At 43.1% G+C, this 23,819-nt stretch overlaps 1 protein-coding gene across 1 annotated transcript in view; it reads left to right on the top strand.

Moving 5' to 3' along the window:
* Positions 1-23,819, top strand: part of SMAD3 (SMAD family member 3) — a 112,694-nt gene that overhangs the window by 37,958 nt on the left and 50,917 nt on the right. The window contains exon 2 of the mRNA XM_061371151.1: positions 1,412-1,647. Within this exon, the coding sequence (XP_061227135.1) occupies positions 1,442-1,647 (206 nt within the window). The 5' untranslated portion in view covers positions 1,412-1,441. The remainder of the gene's footprint in view (positions 1-1,411; positions 1,648-23,819) is intronic.

Genomic DNA, 23,819 nt, shown 5'->3' with positions numbered 1-23,819 from the left:
CCGACAGGATGGAGACAACTGGGAAGTGTGTTTTGGGTCAAAACCTCACCATTTGGGAGCTGGGTCCCCCAAAACTCTTACCTGTTGTTCCTGGGCCACTGCTGCAAGGGGCTGTGGAGCAATGGAGTTCACAGACACGAATTAGCCTCGGTGGAGGCCCATGGTGACTGTGAGGTGCCCCAGCCGCCTCGCTGCTTGCCTCAGCACCATCTTGGGGTGGTTTATCAGAGAACTGGAGCCCTGAGCAGCTTATGGATTGAATTTACCTGTTTTTTAGGGCCTGGGACTTCTTTCAGTGCAGAGGGAGCGATGGTAAAGTCTGACAGCCCAACTGTGTGCAGCAGGAAAGAGAAACTGGAAATTTACCTGGATGCCTCCCTGAGTCAGCCAAACCCGAAGCATCTCCACAACACACCTAGATCTGAACCCACTGACAGAAACATTCCGTCTGAGCAGGTCTGGTGGTAAACATCTCCAGGGAGTCATTTGTGCTTGATACGGGGCAAGCATTATGTGGGTACCCAGTGCTCGGGGTGGAAAGTTGAGGGAATGGAATAGAAAATGCAAGGGATTGAAACAAACCCTGCTGATTGTTTGAGCACGACTTGACCAGGTTGTGTTCAGCTATCTCTGTGTGGAGAAACCTTCCCACACAGAGAAACAACTGTGGTGGGGCAGCACCCACCCCACCCTGCCTGAGGACCCTTCACGAAGGGGGGCTTTGTCACTTGTGTTTTTATTTGCTGATTTCCCGCTCGATCGGGTTTGTCTCAGGCCCCTGATGTTGTTTATGTGCTTCCACGGCCCCGAGGAGGGTGAACCCGCACCAGGGGCCTGGGCTGCGGGGAGCCCGAGGGGCCGCGGCTCTCCCTCAGGGGACTTTCCCGCCCTGAGCTCTGAGGGGGCGCGCGGCGGGAAGGCCGCGAGCGCCGCTGAGGGAAGCAGAGCCCCGTCCCGCCCGGGGAGCGGGGGCCTCCGCGGCGGCGGCGGGGAAGGGAAGGGAAGGGGGGGGAGCGGAGTTCCCGGCGGGCCGGCCGCCTCCCCGCCCTCCCTCGGCGGCGTGAGTGAGCGTGTTTGGGAGGGAAGGAGGGGGTGGAAGCCGGGCCGGGGCGGCCAGCAGGCAATTTGCATGAGAGACAGACTGGGAATGAGCTGGAGTGGGTGCCGCTCCGCGCACACAGAGCGGGGCAGCAGGGGGAGGAGGGAGCTGCCGCCGCCGCCGGGGAGAGGCGGCGAACTCCGGACAAAGTTTGGTGCCGCGAGCCCGAGGTGCTGAGGCACCGGCGGGGCGGGCGAGCAGAGCAGCGCGGCGCAGGGCCAGGCCAGGCCACCGCCGCCCGGGGCCGGGCTTTGTGCTGCCCGCGGCGCGGCGGGGCCTGCGCGGAGCGGAGCAGAGCGGAGCAGCGCGGAGAGCGGCTGGGCGCTGCCGGGCGAAGCCAGTATGTCCTCCATCCTGCCTTTCACTCCTCCCATCGTCAAGCGGCTCCTGGGCTGGAAGAAAGGGGAGCAGAACGGGCAGGAGGAGAAATGGTGCGAGAAGGCGGTGAAGAGCCTGGTGAAGAAGCTGAAGAAGACCGGGCAGCTGGACGAGCTGGAGAAGGCGATCACCACCCAGAACATCAACACCAAGTGCATCACCATCCCCAGGTAAGGGGGGTACGCGGTGGTGGTGGGGAGCGCCCAAGGGAAGGGGCACCGCGGCCTCGGCACCCCTGAGGCGGCCCTGGGGCGCTCGGAGGCCCTACGGTCGCTGCCCTCTCCGGAGGGGCTCGGCATGCTCTGCACAGCCTGGCAGAGGGCTTGTTTTGCTCTCCAGCCCCGCTGCACTTCGGTGCGGTGTTAGTCCTCTACTGCATGCTCTATCTTGGCTTTGTATAGAGTTTAAGAAAAATATAACTGGCTAGAGAATTGGATTACTGTCTAGTAACAAGAGAGGAAGAAAGTAAGAGGAGAATGCAGGGGAAAAAGTATTTCTCCAGCTGAGATTAAAAAAAAAAGTTGGAAGCGCTCTGGGTAACAGTTACTATTGTGGGTATTCTCATTGTCAAAAGTTTCAGCGTGGTCTCCAGTACTGTTATGTGCAGATTGTCTTTTGATTAATGTATCAGGAAAATGGTTTTGTTTGGGTTGCTTGGTTTCTTCCATATTAGCTAGACAGATATTACTTTGAAGAGGTGATTTAGAGCCTTGCTGTGCATATGTTTTCAAATTACTTTTTAAACCTGGAATGCAAATGGAATGGCTGAAGGGGATTGTTTGGAGTGCAGCAAAAGCATGAGAGAGGGGATAAAACTTGGGGTTTTCATATTCTTTGAATTAACATAGACTTTATTTTTAGCCTCCATTCTGAGATCGATCCATAAGACCGACATAAATCATAAAGGACGTGTATATAAGTATCCCATCTGAGAAAATATTTCCCAGTCGCTTTCAAATAGCTGGCCACAAGTGGTGTTTTATTGCTGCAGATCTGTTGCTTTCTGTGAGCTCAGCCAGATGACTGCTGATTCTGTTACTGATTGTTGTTTGAGGGTACGTTTTTTTTTTTGTTAAACAAAGGCCAAAGTTCATCCCAAATATTTGACTGCTGCATAATTGTATGCTTTTGCATGCTAAGATATCTCTGTGTGTGTATTCATGCTTCTCTCTCGCACAAACAAATGTATGCTTTCTTGGTTGTCACAATGGTTTAATATGCAGTAGCTAATACAAAGCAGCATCTGTTGCATGAAAAAGTGAAGCAAGTAGCTTAGAAATGTAGATGTTTGGAACTCCTAACATTTTCTTTTAGCTATGGTAGTGGGGTTTTTAATTTTTAAAGGAAAAATAAAGTCTCCTCATCTTTTTTGGTGGTGAATGACTGATTGTGTCTAATATTTTCCCAGTAATGCGAATAGACACCTCAGCCTTTGTTAGTTACTCTGGCTTTGCCTACTTGAAGCAGAAATCAAAACCTGTAGAGGTACCACGTGATAAACATGCCTTAAAACCTCTATTTTTCAGTTCTTGGTAAGCAGTATGCTTTCCACATTGATAATACCCTGTTTAAACCACTTTCCTGAAACACAATTTCAAAAGAAGAAAATAACTTGAGCAGCCCTGTTGCTGTGACCTGGGTATTGTGCCTAGCTGTGACTGACCTGTTGGGGAGCAGAGCATGAAGCCTCTTGGTACTTCTTTTGCTAGTAACAAGGTGGATTAGATAAGGGAGGAAGCTTTTGGCATTTTATGGTGCAGAAGAAGCAAAGAGATGGGTGGAGTGAGATGCTTTCATTTAGAAAAATCATTTTAAAGCTTGGAAATACGTAACACAAACAGGTATCAAATGTGTAAATGCCGTCACCTTCAAAGACTGTTCTGCTTGTGCCTCCTGTACAGAAGTGAATGTTTCCCCTAGACCTTGCTCTGTTAAAGGAGATCTGTACAGAAATTAAAACATCTCATGTTCATTTATGACACAGAGCCTGGATCCTGCAGATCTTAAACTTTGTTATGGGAAAAGTGTCAGCATATTCTGGTGGCAGCTCCTTCTGCCTTGGTACTAGTTTTTAAACAGGATACTTTATATGTACTTTTGTTTTTTTGGGATGTATATTACAAAGGGAATGTGGTTAGGTTGTACTGGACCCTCTTCAGCAGCGTACTGAGAGGTATATCAGAGGTGGGGGAATGGTGGGGAAATGTGAAACAGCTTGTCTAGAAGTCAGTGGCAGATCTGGAACTATAACCAGGCCTTGTGACTTCAATCTGTGTGTTTTCTGGACTGTGCTCTTTCTCCTAATGTATCTGAATCTGATTACCACGTCATTGGAAATTAGTGCTTGCAAGACAATTTAATGTGATTTCAGTTTGGGTGTTGTGTTGGATTTTCTTTTAGTAATTCTACACGTGTCATTTTACTATTTAGTCAAGTATGTTGGGGAGGGAGGGAGAAAAGCATAATTAAAGATTAGTTCATGTTGTGCATTCTCTGTAATGCATCAGTAGACTGAACTACAGTGGAGCTATGCCAGTGATGACTGGCCCAGCAGGAGTAGGGTAAGTCCAAAATTAGCTATTGTATCCATGAGACGAAGCAAGTTTCAGATGTAAAAGTGCTTGAGCTTTGCAGAAACATGGCTCATGGGAATAAGGGCTACACAGCAAATTCTTGTAATGATCAGGTGGGATTCTTGTAAGAAAGAACAGAAAAAAAAATTGTTGTAGGGCTAAAGAATTAGAATATGAAATTTATTCCTGCTGTCACTTTCATCTACTTGGAACTGGAAATACACATAACTACATTCTATCTCCTGACATTATTAAACAATGAATAGTTGCTTGTATACTTGTTCAGCATGTATAACACTTTCCAAGTGCTCCATTTGTTAGATGGTGTGACAGACACCTCAGGCCCTGGGTTTTCTGCTGGAAGGATGTGTGACAGGCAGCAAAAGCCTGGAGGGACCTTCAAGGATTCCAGTGTTAACACTCTGCTGGCAGGATTTTTCCTTCCTGTTTTTTTCCACCTGAGAAACCATCCAGTCTTAGACCTTCTGATTGTTTCTTGTGCTGCAGTTACTGGGGCTGGAGAGAATGGTTCCTTTAGAGGACCTTCCTCCTCCCTCCCTCATCTGGCACAGTGCTGCCAAAGCCCATTCTTCCCCAGAAGGGAGCTCCCTTTAAACCTGTGTACCAAGCTGGTGGGCTTTGGTGTCAGGAGCTGACCTGGTGAGTTGTAGCAGGCTGGGGCTGTGTGGCAGAAAGACATTTTTCATACTGTATTGGGAGGTAAAGTTGAAAACACCCACTCTTTTGCCCATTAAGATATAGCCTTTGTGGTAGTTCCCTTGATCTTGAAAGCCCAGCTTTTAGGATGGGCATTTTGATGACTTTTCAGACAGACTTGAGGGCAGTGTGCTGTTAGCACGTACCCCAGCACAGCCAGGTTTTTGGGTCTGTGGCCCCTCTGCTTTGCTCTGTGAGCAAGCTTTGATCTGCTTCAGGTACTGTCAGATTTTTTTGATGGCTGTATTCGCTTCTGAGACCAAAGAGCATGGTAAGCATGGAATGGTGGCAAAGTCTAGCTGCCGTTAGTAAAGAATTACGTATCTACAGAGCCCTGTGGACTTGATCCCTGTGAGAAGAGCAGTAAGTTTCTAACACCGTTTCTGATGTGAAGAAAGGACATACTGTTCACCTGACAAAGCTGTCAGCCTTTTGCCCTAGAAGTAAAATTCCTCTGAATTGTGATGAATCTTTAACTCTTAACCTGTATAAGGGTCTGAACTGCAGAACATGTGATGAGCACTTAGCAATTTCTAAAATCTGTGCAGTATGTATAGTCTTGCTGATATGCGATGAGATAGTAAATGCTTTGTTTCAAGAACTTTAGTGGTACTACACATATCAAGACATAAATCTCAGGACATTTTGTAGTACATTTGCATATGCATATTTTTTCTTGTGAACTTATTACTGTATTTATTTCTTTTGGTATCATGGGTGGTTTTAGGGGAGCCAGGAGTCCTGTGTATAAGGAACACCTCCTTTTAAGTGGTGTTCTTTTTAATTTAGAAAATAGTTTTGAAAAGAGGTGGGTGTTATTTCTTACGGAACTCATCTGATAAGGATAGAAAGTACCAGCTGAAATGGTAACATGGCACATTTCATTATTAAAAGCAGCTGAACAAGGTGTTCCTTAAATGATTTACATTTTGGTGAGGAAAGCCAGGGAGAATACATGAGTGATTTTAGGAGCATCTTGGGTGTGAGCATCCCTTCTGTTGTGTTGGCAGTTGATCACATAATATTTACAAGAATTGACCACACTGTTAGGATGGCCTGGAGACCAGGAAAACATGGCCACTGTAAATATGAGAAGTGACAGAGGCTGTTGGCAAGGCCATGAGGTGTGTTCTTCTGAGGCTGGTGCCTGCCTGGTGTCAGCAATAAGCAGAGGTCTGGTAGTAGGTTTGTGTGTCCACGTGCATATGTGTGTATTTGTTTTAAAACCAGTTTTAACCTTTGTTTTCAGTTTTGGCTTGTCCCTGTATGTGAGGAGCTTTAATATTGCATAGACCTGTTTAAGACTGTCTGCACTTTAGCTTGGCATAACAGTGCTGCACTAGAGATAATTATAGTCCAGTCCCTGTGTGCAAACGCTGCCATTGTACTTGCTGGCTCCCTGTTACTGGTAATTTTGCTGCTGCAGAAGTGTGTCCACTAACCTGTGTACTGACCTAGCTTTATGGGCAGGTTTTTACAGCCCTGTCCTAATCTTTGTGCTGCCACAACCATCCTGCCAGCAGTGCCCATGTGAGCTCGCTCAGCTGTGGCAGCGATAGCTGCAGGGTACACGCTGCTTTACAAAGCTGCTGGGAACTAACTTTGTGGAATTAGTGTGACTCTGCAGATCAAGTCTGAAGGTGAAAATACAGTGAGTGTACACAGGCCTTTAGTCATGTGTGCTTTCTGCCTGCAGTCCTACTTGTCCATCAGTGCCTTTCTCATCTTCCTCCTTGTTGTCTCCCCAGAGGTCAAACCCCTTTCTTGGGACAGGTTTCTGCTCCCCGCAGCCCCTCCAGCTTCTCCCAGAGTTGCTGCCTCTTATATTAGCCTGGATAATAGCACATGTAATTGACTTTTAGTCAAACTAACTACTGTTTAGCTGAAGCAGTAATGCTGATACAACCATTTAAGGAGGAAGTACACATTCGGTTTTGTTAGCAGAGATGAAGGAGCTGGGGAGAGGAGGTGATGAGGGAAGAAAGTGTTGCCCAGTGTTGCAGCCCTTTCCCTCAGGGTAGCTGCATCAGACCCAGCCCTTAGCAAGATGTCTTCTGAAATTTGTGGTGTCTGTCAGCAGCCAGTATAATTCAAAACCTTCTGTCAGTGTGTATTTATTTATCTTTTTGTTCCTGATCCGTGCAGGCCAGTTAACGTTTTGCATTAAAACTGGTGGTAAATCTCCTCTTGGGCTGGAAAGGTAACTGCAGTGTTTATATAGAACACTATGGGCTAAGGGGAAGAATGTATTTTACCATTTGTTGAGAGGATTTCAGACATTCATATCTCTACCTTTTTCTTCTCCCCTTTCTCAAGAGACTAAAATATTTAAAATAGCTTCTGAAAGGAGTCATGAGATTCTCATTATATTGTGTAGTAAGTGTTGAATCTTTGTGAAATAAAATGTTTAAAATGGTTGCTTAACTTTTATAGTATTAGGAAAAGACCCTGAACATTGCAGTCATTTAAATATAATGAGAAATAAATGCAAAAAATGGATGAAATCAAGAAATACACACTGTATGGGATTATCACACCAGGGATCCAATTAAAATGAGCCCTTCTAATAAATATTGGTTTAATAATGCAAACTTGTGATTGCTGTATTATTGCAACAAAAATAAAATTAACAAGATTTAATGGACTGAACAGCCATTAATTTTCACTTGTTAATTTATTAGGAGCGTCTAATGCTGTTAGAGGCACGGTAATGTCATTATCCTGCATGAACTACTTTATGAAGGGCCAAACAGTGCTTGAATTAAATTGAAATCAGGTTTTATACCCAAATTATCTTTTTCTGTTCTTTTATTTTTATTTTTTTTCCTAGCTTTCCTCTATTGAGTGCAATTAAATGTTCAGGGATGGGATGCAGGACTCTCTTCCAGTAAGGCTTATGAATAGTCTTCATTAACTTCTGGCCTTGTCTGCCTTGATGTGCTGTGTAAAAAGCTTTTTCCAGTCCAAAGCTGTTTGTGTTGATTGGCAGTGAAGAGAGCAGACAGGAGCAAGGGAATAAAGACAGGGCAGAGGTTCTTGCTCAGACACTCTGGTTGTTGTAGGCTGACTCCACCAAGCTCAGCAAATGTTTGCTAATTATGTTTTGCTACATGTGACTTGAGTCCAAGGATAAAGGCAAGGAAGTTGTTAATAATTGGGCTCTTGTACTTGTCACTGGTAGCACAACTCTCTGTGTAAGAGACAATAATGTGTCAATTGTTGCAGCTAATACTGCTTTTTAAGATGTTGTGAGGCCTTTTAGACCTGATCCTCATTTGCTCACCCATGTCTTCACCACCACTGACAGAATGGTGGGACTTGTGGGACTTGCCCTTAGGCAAGCAGGAAAGTTTGATTGCTACTGGTACTGTGGCTCGGTAGGAACAGAATAAAAAGTCAGAGCTCTCTCTTTCTGTGTTAAAGGCTTGATCCTTCAGAAGCATAGGTTACAAATATGAGCAGGAATAAATCATTTGTGCATAGTAATAGAAGCCCTACTTAAAACAGGAATTGTAACCTTAATCTTCAGAAGAGCCCAGCCAGGTAAGAAATAACACTGCTCTGCTTTTTAGAGGATCCCTCAGGAACTGTGTGAACCTCAGAATAAGAAATCTTCATCTTCATCTAAGAAGTTCTTCCCTGTGAGAGTGCTGAGGCCCTGGCAGAGGGTGCCCAGAGAAGCTGTTGGTGCCCCATCCCTGGCAGTGTTCAAGGCCAGGTTGGACACAGGGGCTTGGAGCAGGCTGCTCTAGTGGAAGGTGTCCCTGCCCATGGCAGGGGGCTGGAACTGGATGAGCTTTAAGGTCCCTTCCAACACAAACTTTTCCAGTGTTCTGTGAAGCCCATTAAACCTAAGGTGCTGCAGCTGTGCTGTTTCAGGTGTCCAGATTAGCTCGTGTAGCAACAAGGTAGGTTTCTCTGTCCAGTGTGGCTGTGTGTGGTGCAGGCAGACTTCAGGCTATTCAAAATCAGTAGGTCAGGAAATCTGTGGATTGTGTGCCCCAGCAACTGCTCCAAGTATTGAACCCTCAGTCCTTTCTCTACAGTGGAGAATCGCAACATGATTGATGATACAAGCCTTGCTTACATCAAGAGTATGCTTCTGAAACCGGAGGTCTTGGTGGATAGAAGCAGCACTGGGGAAAGAACACTGGGAAGTGTGGGGAGAAGAATGCTAACTGTTCCTTGTGAGTTTGTGTCTTCAGCCTGCTTGTGTTTATCATTTTGCTGTTGCACAAGGAGTCAATTTTATTGCATTTTTAAATTATTAGGGATTTCTGTTGATGTGGAAGACATGATGAAATTGCAAATCTCACTGGTGAGCCTTATGGAAGAGAAATTCACTTACTCTTCACAGATGTAGAACAGGTGAAGTTCACAAAAGTACTGGGCCTAGTAGAAAACATCTTTGGAACAATGACAACGCCTTTTTGGTTTTGTGTTCAGTCTGCAACTATTGTTGCTTTACCTACTTAACAGCTAGAGAACATTTCCCCTCCCCCCACTATTTTCCTTTCTCTCCATAACTAGATTTTAAGTGTTGCTGTGTGGGAAGACAAAGACCCAACTACAAGCATCTTTAATTTTGCTACACTCAGAAAGACCAGATGTGGTTTTTTTCACAGGGATACAAAGTCTGTGGTTTCTATACATGTGGAACTGTACAGAAAGAACCTTTTCTTCTTATTATTTGTTGAACAAATTGTTGTTCCTCTTGAGTCAGATGCATAGCCAATTTATAGCATGCGTGTAACAGCATCTTAAAAATTGTATCAATGTTTAGAAAGCACTCTTTGTCTATAAGAAAGGCTAATAAGCCCCTGGTGTCTGAATCTTTTCCCACTTCTGTTGCATTTGTGTAATTACGTGGATTTCAGTATATTCTGATTTATATGCAAAAGAAAGGAGAGTCAGGTCAGCACAAGAAAGCAGTGAACTGAGAACGGAGGAGAGAGGTGTTTGTAGGTTGAATATTACCCATTTTTCTCTTTTAAATTCATGGCATTTGGGGCTTCTGCAGGTTGTCCTTTGTAGGACTTGAAGCCTGCCCACCAGAGCCTGTGAGACCTGAGGCCTCCAGAGCCACAAAGACTGGACTTGTCGGCCCTGGGCTGGAAATCTGTCCAGAAGCCAGGCAGAGTTTGTTGAAAATGATACTTTTCTGCACAACATTTCATTTTCAGAAGAGTTCTCGCTCCTGTTCCATGGAGGGTTTTCTGGTGGGCACTAGTGTGGCTTGGCAGAGGTTCTCCAGATGTTGTAGCTGAGGTACCTCTGGCCGTGGGTTTGGCACTGGCAGTGGTTCCTGGTCCTGTGCAGAAGGTGGCACTTGGCTGTTCTCACTGTGGTTTTTATCTTTTTCTTTCTTTCTAACCAGCTTGCATACAAGTGGTGAGGCCCTTATAATGTGTTTCACCATTCTCACCTCCTCTGCTACACAGCCATAGAGCACAGGAAGAAATAGGGGTTCCTCTTGCAATGGCTTAGATAAAGTGCACCCACAATTATAGGCCTTGAACTCAGAGGAGCTCAAGGTCTGGTAATAGCTTGATCCTTTCTTTCTTTCCCCATGGTCAGCAGCCTCTTGGAGGAAAGTTCTAGAATTATTATTGATGTTGGGCTGGAACCTTCAAGCAAAGCTGCAGTGAGACCCCACATCAGTTAACCTTGTAAGGTGAGCTTAGAATGGTGAAACTGCATAGAGTTTGGCTAATCTTTCTCCATATGTGCTTCTTGGGCTTAAATTTACCTGGTTTACTGACCATAAGCTTCACCACAAGTCAAAGCTGTCTTACCAGTCTGTTTCCTGTTACTGTTCTCTGTTCAAAATTTGGTGTCATTCTGTTTTTTACTGCCAGTGGAGCTTTCGCAGAAGGTGACTGTTAGAATGGCAGAAAGTGGCATCCAGCTGGTTTGAAATTACTGCATTAGAAACCAGCTTTACAAAAGAAATAACTGTGATTTTTTTACAGAAGTAGGTAATCACTGATTGTCAAAGCTAATACAACTTTATAGCTGATTTCTGTCACCAGGAAAAGTCTGCCAGCAGTCTGCACACTGCTTTGAGCTTTGCTCTGAATTAGATACCAGAAATAACTCGTGTGTAGGTAGACAGCTGATCATTGAAGCTTTTTCCTATATCTGGTTTAGCTTGTTTGGTAGAACTATGGGCTGAAAGTTCATGTATAGAATTTCAAGTGCATATTTATTTTTCCCAAACATAAGTGAATTAAGATAGGTTTTCAGTTGTGGATTACTGCATAATGAATGTACATCATGGTTAGGGAAGACTGAGAACAGCAGGGTTTGTTCCATACCGCTATGGAACATTGAGCAAAAGGTTCAACCTGCTTGTACCTTACACTTCACTACCTAGCACATACAATACTTGCCTCACAAGGATGTCAGAGAATTTAATAGCAGTTGTGAAAAGCTCTCAGAATCTCAAGAGGTAGACTCTGTTGCAAAACCCAGTACTTTGCTGCTTTAAAAAGCTCTCTGTTGCTGCTCAGCATCTCACTTGTCCCAAGAAAGCACTTTTCATTTTTGTTGGAAACTTTCTTTGAAAATATCCAAGTGCTGCGTCAGTGAGAATATTAGAATTCCATAGATGTTTAGTGGTAAACCTTAACTGGGTTTGCATAACATTTATCTATTCATCTCTGTGCTGGTGCCTCCTGTACACATGGAATATTTTGACTGGTTGATACACATCATACCACAGTGGTCTGCTACTGAGCTTAAGTTTGGAGTCTGTTAGCACAAGTCCAGGGGAAACACTATACATGTAGCCTCATGTTTTCATTTAAGGAATATTATATAACCGTATGCGAATTTAATGCCATCCAAATACAAAGTGTTAAATGAAAGAAATGTGTGTCTGTCAAGCGGTTGTGCTGTTGTTCGTGGACTTACACAACCGTAACCCACAGCAACACCAGTTGGAAAAACCAAAGCTTTCTATATAGCTGTGTCTTACTGAACGTTTTGGCAGCCACCAACAGTGCTGGGCAGTGTCGTGGTTTGCTTTAAAACTCCTTTGCAACTGAAGACTTCTGGTGAATTGTTCCAAATGAGATGACTGAAAACTAATAGCTGGCCATCTGGCTGGAAACAACAGCATTAATTAAGTTTTCTCTTTTGAATCATTTACAAGTTAGAAATAAATGCTCTTTTCAAAGGTACTGATACAAGCTGAATTTGAATTCTTATTGTGGGAAACAGCGTATTTAATGTATCTCCTCACTAAAATTAAGGGTTGAAAAATAATGCTTGAGATCATGATTACTTAGTTTTCCTAAGAGCAAAACAATGTCCAGATCAGTCCTTGTGTATTTTAAATGGTTATTTTCTTTGAAGGGCAATGTTTAAGCTCCAATGCTGTCAGCTTCTCTCATTTAAAAATAATGAAGTATCTTTATATAGAATATTCATTGAGTCCTTTTAAAGACATTTTCATTATGGTAATTCCGTAACCTGTTGAAGGTCTCATGCACTATTGAAGGGGGAACAGTTGTGACGTCTCATTTTAACCACAGATCTTAAAGTCATTTAGAGCCAAAGGATTTATACCTCCTTTTGCTGATGAGAAGAGTGAAGTCCTGAGAGCTTGGGTGAATTACCTGAGGTTAGTGGGGGGCAGAGGCAAAGTGACATTTAGGGGGCAAACATCTTAGGACCTGCTACAGTGTTCCATATACAAGATAGAAGCATTACTCTTGAGGGTGCATCTTCCAGTGCTCTGGATGGAAAACAGGAGTCAGCTCTTTCTGCATTATACCAATAAATCATAGTATATTCATAATACAGCATTGATAATTATATTAATAAAACTAATTTTCAGTGAAAAACAGGAGGAGGCCTCTAGGATTTTAGAATCACAGAATGGTTTGTGTTGACAGGGACCTTCAAAGACCATCTAATCCAGCTCCTTGGCAGAGCAAGGGACATCTTTTATTAGATTAGGTTACTCAAAGCCCTGTCCAACCTGACTTTGAGCGCTTCCACTGATGGAGCATCCATAGCTTCTCCAGGCAACCTCCTCGCAAAGTATGGAAGTGGTGAAGATGCACCTCCTTGGGTACTCAAGAGATGGTATTTTGTTATGCTTGTGTATTTTCCAGACTCATCCTGAGTACAGCTCCTTATCGCCTTGATTTTTCGGTGCCTGAAGGGTACCTAACAATTCCTATTGGCATGTCTGAGGGCCAGAAGAGCAAGCTTTAATTCAAATCTGAAGTATTGCAATTCCTGATGATTACACTTGGAGAATATGTGTTTTAGGATATCAGAAGAGCTCTGCAGCCATTTAGATACAAGGAATGGTGTACAGTCAAGAAGGGAGAACCCTTAAGTAGTGTTCTGGGTTAAAAGAATAGTTTCACGTAAACATCCCCTCAGTTTTTCCTCCCTTTAATTCCCCATTTTCTGCTAATGATGTCTGTGCTGTAGGGCATTGGTGTGCCAGACAAATGAACCCATATAAGCAAGTGAAGGTCTGGGAAATGATGGCTTGAAATTGAGTTTTGTAAGTCACTGCTTTGCATGCCAGGCTCTACTGGTTTGAAAGCCCTGTTGAGATAGCTGCTTCTAAACAGGAATAAAAATAGACAGTTCAAGTGTTCTGATTTTAGAAGAATAAAGAAGCATTTATTAGATTACGATTGGTTGATGACTTTGAAGCTGGAGACAGTTTTATATTACAGAGCTTCTCACTGTGCTTATTCTCTCAGTTCCCATTCTTTCCCCCCCACACTACCTTTTTTCCCCCTTCTCTTTTCTTGCTTTCTATTTTTAGGCTGGCATTTCAGTTTCTGCTGCACTGGCAGGGCAGCTGTTCCAGAAGAAAAAGACAGAGGAAAGGTGGGAGGTAGAGCTAATAGTATAGCTAATAGCAAACAGACTGATAGTCTGTTACTCATTTGGCTTTGGGGTGCTTCTGTTCAAAGTTTGTGTTTCCAGTATATCCGATAGTCAGTAAAAGAGCTGCTTGCACTTGAAGCCATTCAGTACATGCATTTTGACAGTCCTTGTGCACTTCACTAGAAGAGAGGAAAAGTGGGACATTTAGGACTGGAGAGAGGCCATTAGAGTTTTAACATAATTTTTTGTATGTTTTATATTATTTTATATGTGTATATATGCATATTTTTTTAAATATGTGTATATAAATAAACCCTTTTGTCCAGTAGAATTAGCTTCAGGTAGAAACTGGTATTTTAATTAACCTTTCTGTGGAAGAAAAGAAACACTGTAACTTCATTAGAAAAGAGATAATGGTCTATTAACATTAGAACAAAATATGAATAACCCTCGTTTAGTATGTGTATGTGCCTACATAAGTGAGCTAATGGTTTTCCATCAGCTCTAATGCTGATCAGAGATTTGAGTTGCTTCAAGGGCTTAAAAGCAAGCAGCAGGAATTCCATAAAGATGGAGTAGCAGGTATGTGTGAGAGATTCCTCCCCTCTGCCTGGTGAAGAGGGGATTATTCTGTGTGGCCCTGCTGAAACTGTTCTGTGAACTGCAGCTGACCACAGCTGTGAATCTGGGACTTGCATTCTCCTGTGTGTGGTTTTCTTTGTTGGTTTAGAGTTGGGGCGGGTATTTTTGTTTAAACGTTCTTTCTCTTCCTTGTGCTGTGTCTTAAACAACAGGGAAAGATGCTTGTTTGGGGAGCAAGGAAACGAACAAATTGATCTTTGTTATGAAAGCAAAAAGACATTACTTAGTGTGACAATGTGTAAAACAGTAAAACAGGAGTTCTTGGGTTAGAAGCCAGAGTGGGTTTTGATTTTTGTTGCTAGTTCAGTAAGTCACATATTTTTTCATCTGCGTGACTTGAGGGCTGTCAGGTTTGCAGTCCAGAGCAGCTCTGGATTCACATCACTATGAGAGAATAACTGAGAAAGCGTAAAAGATTTTGCCACACTTTTGTGTTAGAATCACACCTTGATTTTACAAATCACATCATATTTCAGCCTTAGTTCTGGTTTGTAGTCACTGTGATGGTTGGAGCTATGAGGAGTATTTTTCTAGGTTCATTTGAGGGTTGAGGCTTGTCAAAAGCTGGCTGAAAGTTGGGCCAGTGTAACTAATGTAATGTATTGCTATAAATTAAATCACTGAAGACTTATTTTTAGACGAGAAGGATTATTTCAAAACACAGTCAGGAACTTTTCTACCAGTGATTCAGTAACTTGTCAGTTGAAAATTGCACCTCATGTTGAGTTGGATCCAGCGCAAGCTTGCAGTATTGTTCTTAATTTTTATGGTTTTGTAGCAAGTGAGGTTGTTACTCAGAGGTATTTACTTTCTTGAGAAGAAACTTTAGACTAAACAGTGAAATTGCCTTTTGCTTCACAAAAACTGATAGGTGCTGCTTGTTTTGTAGCTGTCATGGGGCCTGAGGTCTGCTGCTTAATCTGAAGTTGGCAGTCCTTTGGGAATGCAGGGTACAGGCGTGCTCATAGGATAACCTTTCTCCAGTTTTGTTTTCTGGTGTTATCTCCTGGCACAAAAGACTGGAGGAGGAACAAGCAAGGGAAGCGTTTAAATTTTACGTATGTTTCTGTCTGCTGCAGTAGTTTTTGGGGACTGGAGATGAGGTGACAAACAGAGCTGTGTCCCTGTGTGTCATGCAGCAGTCTTCATGGATGAAGCTGCTTGTGCAGCAAATCCGAAGGAAGTTTTCCATGGGCTGAGGAAGGGCAAAGCTGCTGTAAAGGCGTGCAATCGGCTGGCAGGCGCCCCCAAGGCAGCTTGTTGGAGCCAGTGGCGCTATGTTGGTGGAAGTTGAGATTGCAATAACCCCCACTTTTATTTGTCAGCAATTTTTTGCCTTGTACTTTAACCTCAAATGTTTTCTTAATATGCCAGTAAATGGCAGAGAGGGTTTGGACAGAGCAGACATCTCGGGCTGTGCTTCTGTGTCTCATTCATGGTGTTTGGAAGCCAGGTTAATTTTAAGAGAAATGACAACTCCACGTTATCTCATTGCCGTGTACTTTATGCAGTCATATCTCTACATATTATGATAATGATACATCAGTAACATGATTTTCTTTACGGTTTCCACTTCTACAAGCATAGTTCTTGTTACCTATAAACCACTGCAGGAATATTACTCACTTGGCTGAACCACTTGACTTTGAAGAATGTGACTATGATGAAGTGTTTTGTTTTCTCACATCCTACACTAGTGACTGGTAGTTTCTTGTCACTCGCTTCCAGGGACTCTTCAACACAAGTTTGTGGCTTTAATAGCAAATCAGTATGTTGTGATTCCTTGGTGAACAGGCATCTAACCCCATGAAAAGCCATTACAGTTGGCCGTTTGGTAACTGTGCTCCCAAGGTGCCTCTGAAGTAGGTGAGTAGCACTGAAGATGTGGACTCCCTTATGGCTTTTGATGTCCCTTCAAAGAAAAGACTAAATACTGTCTCATTGTGTGAGGTAAGTAGCCTCTTAGTGGTTCTGTCCTCTATTGAAGAGCTTGAGCTCTTGAGATGCCCTCAGTCTAGCATTTTTCCTGAGGGTTGAAAGTGTTTTGCATGCTGGAGCAAGGTGTCACAACAGAACAAAATGTGGGTGCAGAGCTGCATGGGCTTTGCTGGCCTCTCTAGGGGTTTGATGTTCACACGTGGAAGGTGAGTAGCTGCGTGACCCTTGTGCAACAAGTCAATGAGCAACCTTTGAAATACTCCTTAACCAAGTCTGGCTTTGCAATGTGAACATTTGTTAGCACACAGATAAGGTAATCGTACAAGAGGCAACATTAACCTGGCAATTGCCAAATCTTCCCATGTGCACTAATCTGCTGCCCAGATATGCTGGACAATGCAGATGTGAAGCATTATAACTTCATGGAATTCTTTTCTTCGTTGAAAATTAGCTAGATGACCTCTGTGCTTTTTGTCAGAGACAAGAGTATTTCAGAACATGGACGTGTAAATGTCAATGACAGGAATTGTGCCTGGAGTGCACTCAGTGAAAATATGCTTCTTAAAATCTGTTTCCTTTAAGTTGCATCAAAAGAATCTTGTGTAATTTTAATGTATGGTAGTAGTGTTCATATCCATCTCTAATCAATGTAACATGACTTTCCCCATCTTTTTTGCCTCAGCTGAAGCCCTTCATGAGTTTATTTCAGCTAAAACCTCTCATTCTCTGGCACTTGGTCTCTTCCTCTGCAGTGCACTAGCAATACTTGAAGTGATACATCAGCACCTAATAAAAGTGGGATTATCTCTAAGCTGGAAATAAGTAGAAAGAGCCTACTGTGGAAATTACAGGGTTTGCTTGTCATTACTGATTCATTTCATAATGGTTATAGTAATGTTCAGTGCAATCATCAGCAAGGTGAGGGGCTTCAGAGGACTTTGTCACTAACTGCTTTTTGCCACTCACAAACTGTTTAGGCTTCGGCTGTTGAAACTGTTCACATGATCTCTCTCCCCAGTCATGCAAATATCACAAGCTGTTCAACTTGTTCATTTATTCTGTTGGAAAGGCAGAGGGGGGAAAAACAGCCTTGTCTTGCACCCTGGAGGGACGCTATGCAAAACCAGTCTAAGGCTGCTGGGGTGGGAGCCGTGGAGTTTTCTATTCTTTTGTTTATTATACTTTGCTTTCTGCCATCTCTTAGCAAATAATGAATAACAGTAATAGTATGCTGCGAGACATGAAATCTGGAAGCGTTTATTACAGTGTGTGTGAACCGTAGTCATCACCAGAACTTATTTTCTCACGGCCTGGTCTAGTAAGTGCCTCGGGGAAGCAGCTTACAGGGATCTGTGGAATAAGGTCTCAGGGACTGCAATAGTTCTGCTTCCCTGTTCACAGCATTTCCTGTCCATTCTGCAGTCAACACCTGTCTCTATTTCCATTAGTAACAAAAGACTCTGTATAAAACCCTTTGCTGTCTGTGTGTAGAATACTTTGAATTTGCAGTCCAGGGCTAGGAAACACCACAAAAAGCAGGTAAAAGCCAAGTAAAGCAGTTGCTGCAGTAGGGCTCAAACACCCATACAACTTGGGAGGTTTTTCCTTCCTTTCCCTTCGTGGTTTATTTTTGTCTTTATTTTTGCTATGGGGGAGGGGTGTGAGTGGGGAAGATTTATCTCCAAGTGTCAACACTGAAATGTAGTTGGGGTTTTTTGCGTGCTGTTTATTGGGTTTTTTATCACCTTCGCCTCCTTTAAAAACCACTTTCTTTAAATTAAGATCTCCATGATCTCAGGCCTGCGGTGAGCTTCCCATGGTCAGCCCTGTGTCCATGCAGAACTGTAGGAAGCCCTTTTTGCCCTGTGAACTCTTGAGATGAGTAATAGCAATCCCACCACACTCACGTCCTGGAAGTCACACGTGTTCTGAAGAGTCTTTCCAGATTGAGTCTCATATAAATCAGTGGGACTAATCCCATGTCTTAAGTCCAGCCATCCCATTCCCTTCCTAAAATCTACAACTCCTCATGCATGGGTATTGTTCCAAGGTGCTCCAGATGCATGTGTTAGAGGAAGCTGCTTTGCCTGCAGTAATACTTCTTCAATTCTGGTTTTTTACTTTTCGTAGCAGGTCTGTTTAACAGAGGGTTTGCTGCTACTTTGGACTGTAAAGGCATTCTGGAGAGGATTGCTTGTAAAGTGATCTTTCCAGCTTGCAGTGACTGCAGTCTTGCTCACTAATATATAGTCAATCTTGTTTGTTAGATTTCTAACAAAAATGGAACATCAGATAATTAGTTTAGCTCCTTGTTTCTAGAAATCATATCTCAGCTGGCAAGCAAATACAGAACTAAAGGAAGCATGCTGGGACTAAGGATGCAGCTTCAGGTTACACCTCTGATTTAGTCTAATAGTAGATTGCCATTAAAAGGCATAATCCCATTTCTGTCTGTGGGGCTGCTGCTTGCTTGCACAGACTTTACTGTAGTCTTCAGAGTGTCTTTTTATCTTCATGGGAACAAGATCATGCAGGCTAATACCTTGTAAACCATGCACTTTGACATCAGATTTCTGGGTAGAGTTTTGACCTCTGGATTGAAATGAGTAACGTGTACGAGAGTGTCCTCTAGAAATGCATCTTGTCTTCATTTAAACATACCAAGAAACAGATTGCATTATGTTGGGCACTTCTTTCCAACAGCTAATAGTCTCCTCACATTAAAAAAGAGAAGACAATAAAGGTACCATATTTCAGCTGCACTTGGCCTGGTGTCAGCTGACAGCATTGCTTCTTTATACCTCTCTTGCCTTGACTAAAGAGTCCTTCAGTATTCACTTTTTCCCCTTCAGTCAACATAGTCTCATACTGCTGTGAGGAAGTTGTCACTCGGTCATGGTCTTAATGAAAGCAATGGATTGAAATTCTTGTATGCTTTGTTCGAAGACAGTTTCTTTCTCCATAAAACTGTTTTTGTGGGTATATTTTTACTAAGCTATACACAGCCAATTGCCTTACATAAGTCTAAACATACTACCTTTTATCAACCACGTGTATCCGCTAATAATGGAATGAAACTAAATTTGAGATGACCTTAAAACTAGATTGCATCCGGGTGTATTGTTTTCAAGAGGGCAAAGATGCTTAAGTAGGATGCTGTATTGCTGACTTGGTTTGAATTAAAGTCTGTGGTTTGCCTCATGATTTGAGCAGGATGGGAGAGAGCATGTTGGAGCACGGTGTCTCCGTGATGGCCTGATGCTTGTGACTCTGTGGAAAGAAGACTTCACAAGTGCTTCTGTAGAGGCAGTGGGAGGCGAGGCAGCTTCCCATAGCCTTGACATCTAACTCAGGAGCTTTGATTTTTCCCACATGGAGGAGTCCTGTGATCACTTTTAGTGCTCCTGATTTTGCTTAGAAATAGTTTTGCTAGTATGGACTATTGTGGGAAGGTGGGCAAATTCCTAGGAAGGTATCTGACATCTGACAGGATTTCATTAAAAAACCCACCACCTTTGCTGGAGCAGAACAATGCTGGGTGGTGAAGAAGCCCACATGTGCTGTGCTCATGAACAGCAGCGAGCAAGTCAGAGTGTGATTTCCCTGATCTTATGAAAAACTGGAATTGAAAATCTCTTGTATTCTTCCCAGTTTACTTTTGTTTTTATTTGAGATGCTAATAGGATTTTACAGCTTCAGAAGGGGTGTGGGAAAGGCATATATTAACAATAGTTCAAGTATGTATTTTATGGGTAAACTCAGGACAAAACAATATCTTGTTGTTTCAAGCTACACTTAGCATTTCTGCCCTGAGGAGAAGCATATGATTAGACAGCATATAAGGCTTGCTTGGACAAGTTGTAATGAATGTTAAATAACTGCTTGGTAGCAGCACGCGTGCTTTTGACTTAATAAATATACATAGTGGTGATGTTAGAGAAGACCTCAAGATTATAATTGTTTGAAATATGCTTTACAAGCACTTAGCAAAGCAAACTAGCTTGTAATCTCAGTCAGGAGCACACGCTCTGAAGAGATGCAAGGGATTTTCATTCACCCCATGTGGTTTAAAGCAGCAGAAGAGATCTGCCTGTCTTCTGGCATTCAGCTGCCTCACAAGGGCTGCAGTGCTTATTGCAGTAAGATGTGTTGAAATACTTGCCCTAACTGGGACTTGTGGCAGACAGACCTTAGGATCCAAAGCTGTTGAAGACCAGTTAAGCATTAAGTCATCTGAATGGTTCTGAGCTGAGAATGGTGCCCTCAGCTTCCTGAAAAAATGCAGTTCCAGGGAATAATCTGAAAGATACATTTGGACTCATTGAGAGGCTGATGCTCTTGCAAAGCTTAGAGGCTCAGTGGGGTGACAGGGAGCTGTTTGGCTTTGAGCGAAAGGATGAATAATTTGGCATTCACCTGAGTGGTTTTAAGGTCCAAAAGAAGCTTTATAAAAGCTTTTATACAAGCTGAAGTGTTCCTCTCCAGGGTTACTGAGAAAAAGGCTTTTACCACTGAGCTGTGATTGCCATTTTGTGGGCTTTTGTTCTTTGCTTCATTCTTGGTTCTAATCCAGTGCAGGATGAACTCTGACACTTTGGGGGAACTAAAGGAGATAGGATTATAAATTGCTGTGGTGGAAATTGTCAGAAGGTGATTAATACTACAGGCTCTTTTTACTGTGTGGACAGTCTCTAACGCAGGGCTGCCTTCTAAGTTGTTGTGATGCAGACTTTGTAGGCAAAGCTTAAGAGGCTGTTCTGTTTCTAGTCAGGTTTTTTTGACAGACATGCGTGTATTACACACACAGAGTAAGTTTGCACTTTTGGACCTCAGCTCTTAGACCCATCATATTGGGCTGCCCAGATGATTTGACTCTACGTGATGTGTAGTAGCTGAGATGCCTCTTCAAAGTGTCAGGCTTTGTATCTGGACTTTGACCAGGCTTCAGTAGCTCTGGTAAGCATGAAGCAGTGTAGAAGATCTTCAGGCTCTGCCTAACACCTTCTTTTGTTTGGATGGAAAAGAGCTGATGGGCCTGAGGAAGCCTGGGAAGATGCTAACTGGAGAAAAGTTGTTTAAAATGGCAGTGGTGATTAATTTCCACTTCGTTTCTTCAGCTAGAGTCAACACTTGGACAAGAGCTGTGCCCTGAGAACCAAGCATTCAGATGTAAGCTGAGAAGAAAGGAGATTGCTTGCATACCTTTTGGCTTGTTTCTGCTCAAAATAGCACATACAAATGGAAATCGATGCCCAACTGGTGCTAACTGGGCCCTGTGCTTTCTTTCAGGGAGACTGTTAAGGCTCATTCCCAGGTAAACCTGTAGCATGATGTGCACATAATCATGTTTAATTTCTGTGGGGAAGTTGTCTTGTTTCTGTCCAGGAGCCCTCAGACAGAAATGAGGGCATATCCAGGATATAATACATGGCAGTGAGGAAGACCTCAAGCATTTTATGAAGCTCTGTATTTCTTGTGTGTATTCATGCAGTAGCTTGTGGTAGCTCCAGTGCTTTGTGGAAGCATATTCTTTACTGTTAATTCTCTGTACAGTGCGTGAGCCCGTTTCCTGTTGGCAGCCTGTTCCCTGCAGGGAAAAGATGTGGTTTAGAAGCAGCCTGCCATTGCATTCTAGGGCATTCCAGCCAGCTCCCAGCTGCCCCTTTCCCAGCCACTCTTCAGATCTAAGCAGGGGATAGGATGCAAACTGGATGAATTGCCTTTGTGGTAGCACTAGGCCATTTCCAGCCACCATCTTGGAGAAAGTTTGCTCTCTACCACATGAAAGGGACAGAGGGTGAGGAGGATCAGGCCAGCTGGCTCTTGGTGGAGCAGCCGGGGGTGGGCAGCACAATGTGTATGTGAACTTCCTCCTTGAGAAACTGTCCAGACCCATCATGTGCTGCAGCAGAATTTATGGGATAGTCAGATGTTCAGGTTTTTTTTTGGGTTTTTTTAGTGAAGGATCAGCTTGCAGAGCATTAGATGTTGATGCCAGATGTATTTGGATGTGGTTTACTTTGTTCTTAAACAATAGAGTTTTAAAGGAAAGGAATATTCTTGTGCCCATATGTCCCATTGTTTCCATCATGGGTATAATCCTGACTACAGAGTTGAGCATTATCATGCTGATTCTGTCTGTAGTGACTCATACAGTCGGACATTTGTCCTCCAGTTTGTTGAATCTTTGATCTCTTTGCTTCTTTTCTGATCAGATCTGGAAGTTGTATCCTGTGCTGCAGTAACTGCAGGGTTTTGTGAAGCAGTTCTGAAGGAGTCGGTTCCATCACAGCTCACCTACCAGTGCTTGAACTGTTGGGTAGAAGCATTGAGTTAGTTCTTTCTCCTGTAGTTTCCCATGGCCCTGTGTTTTACCAGCAGTGATTTCAAAGGGAAATAATACGTCAATTTAAAAATACATTTCTAATGGCAGACCAGGAGTATGCAACTAAAAATCATATTCTGAATACTCTCAGAAAAGAATCAATAAATCCTCCTTAGTGACACTTAGTGTCAGCTAGGCATCTTTTCCTTCCATGAGGGCAGAGAAAATCTACGTTGAAAATGATAGGAAGCATTTGGGAGATCATGCAGATGAGGGTCATATAACTTTGTTTTCTTTGGAATCCTCAGGTCTTCATTAATTTGCCCAAGATACCAGTGAGTATCTTTCATTTCTCTCTGAAATGCCAGGCTGAATTTAAATAAACAGATACTGTCACACAGTGTCTTGGCTGTGTGATCAAAACTTGGAAAGCTAAGTGATGAAACAGTAATTGGATTAGAAGTATTCCTTTTCCATGGGGAACATGGATAAAATGTCCATCTTTCAGTAGCTGTGTTTTGACCAAACTGGCTAAAGATCCCAGGCTGATGGCTTGTGTTACAATGGGTTGAATAGCAGATGGCAACTATGGAAGTGTAAATTAGCAAGCAGCTGACATGACTTGGAGAGCTATTGATTGTGTTGATACCATTATATGAGGATACTGTTAGATACTAGGTCAGTCAATAAGCAGATAAGAGAACTTACTTGGAATCATTTCGTTAAGTTAATCCATCAAAGTTCTTACATGACCCAAGTTACACAATGAAACTTTCGCTCCCCCCCCCCCCCCCCAGTAACTTGGTGCTTTGAAACCTGGTCTCTTAATTCTTTATGGACAGAAATTCCTAAGCTTCACAGAAGCAAAGACTTTTATTTTTTATTATTTTGTCCTTACATCCTGAATTGTTCACATTCAACAAAAAAAGATGAGGGGGGGAAGGAGAGTGGGACAGACATTCCCATCGGAAGAGCCTGGGGGAATCTTTGTTTCTTTCCAGCAATTTCTTGCTGACTTGGGAGTGGTGGTGACAGGTTTTGCAGAAAGTACCATCCGGTTTCCTTGGCCAAGAGCACTAAATGTGATTCAAGGTTTTTCAGGGAAACAATGGATTTAGCAATACAGGATTATCATGTTGGCTCACCAGCTTGGGTACCTGCCTTGGATCAGAGCTGGCGTGTGATGCATCATAGGAGTTTCCAGTCCTTCCCGTAAAGATCTTGGCAAAGCTAGCAGCAAAAGGAAAGAAATTCCCTGTGCCTTGGTGCAGCACAGGGCACAGGA

This window comes from Neopsephotus bourkii, unplaced genomic scaffold (assembly GCF_033783945.1).
Source record: "Neopsephotus bourkii isolate Nb327-2 ecotype Australia unplaced genomic scaffold, CSIRO-AGI_Nbou_v1 NB_1572, whole genome shotgun sequence".
NCBI lineage: Eukaryota > Metazoa > Chordata > Aves > Psittaciformes > Psittacidae > Neopsephotus > Neopsephotus bourkii.
Note: the sequence above shows the minus strand (reverse complement) of the source record. Positions and strands in the feature narration are given on the sequence as shown.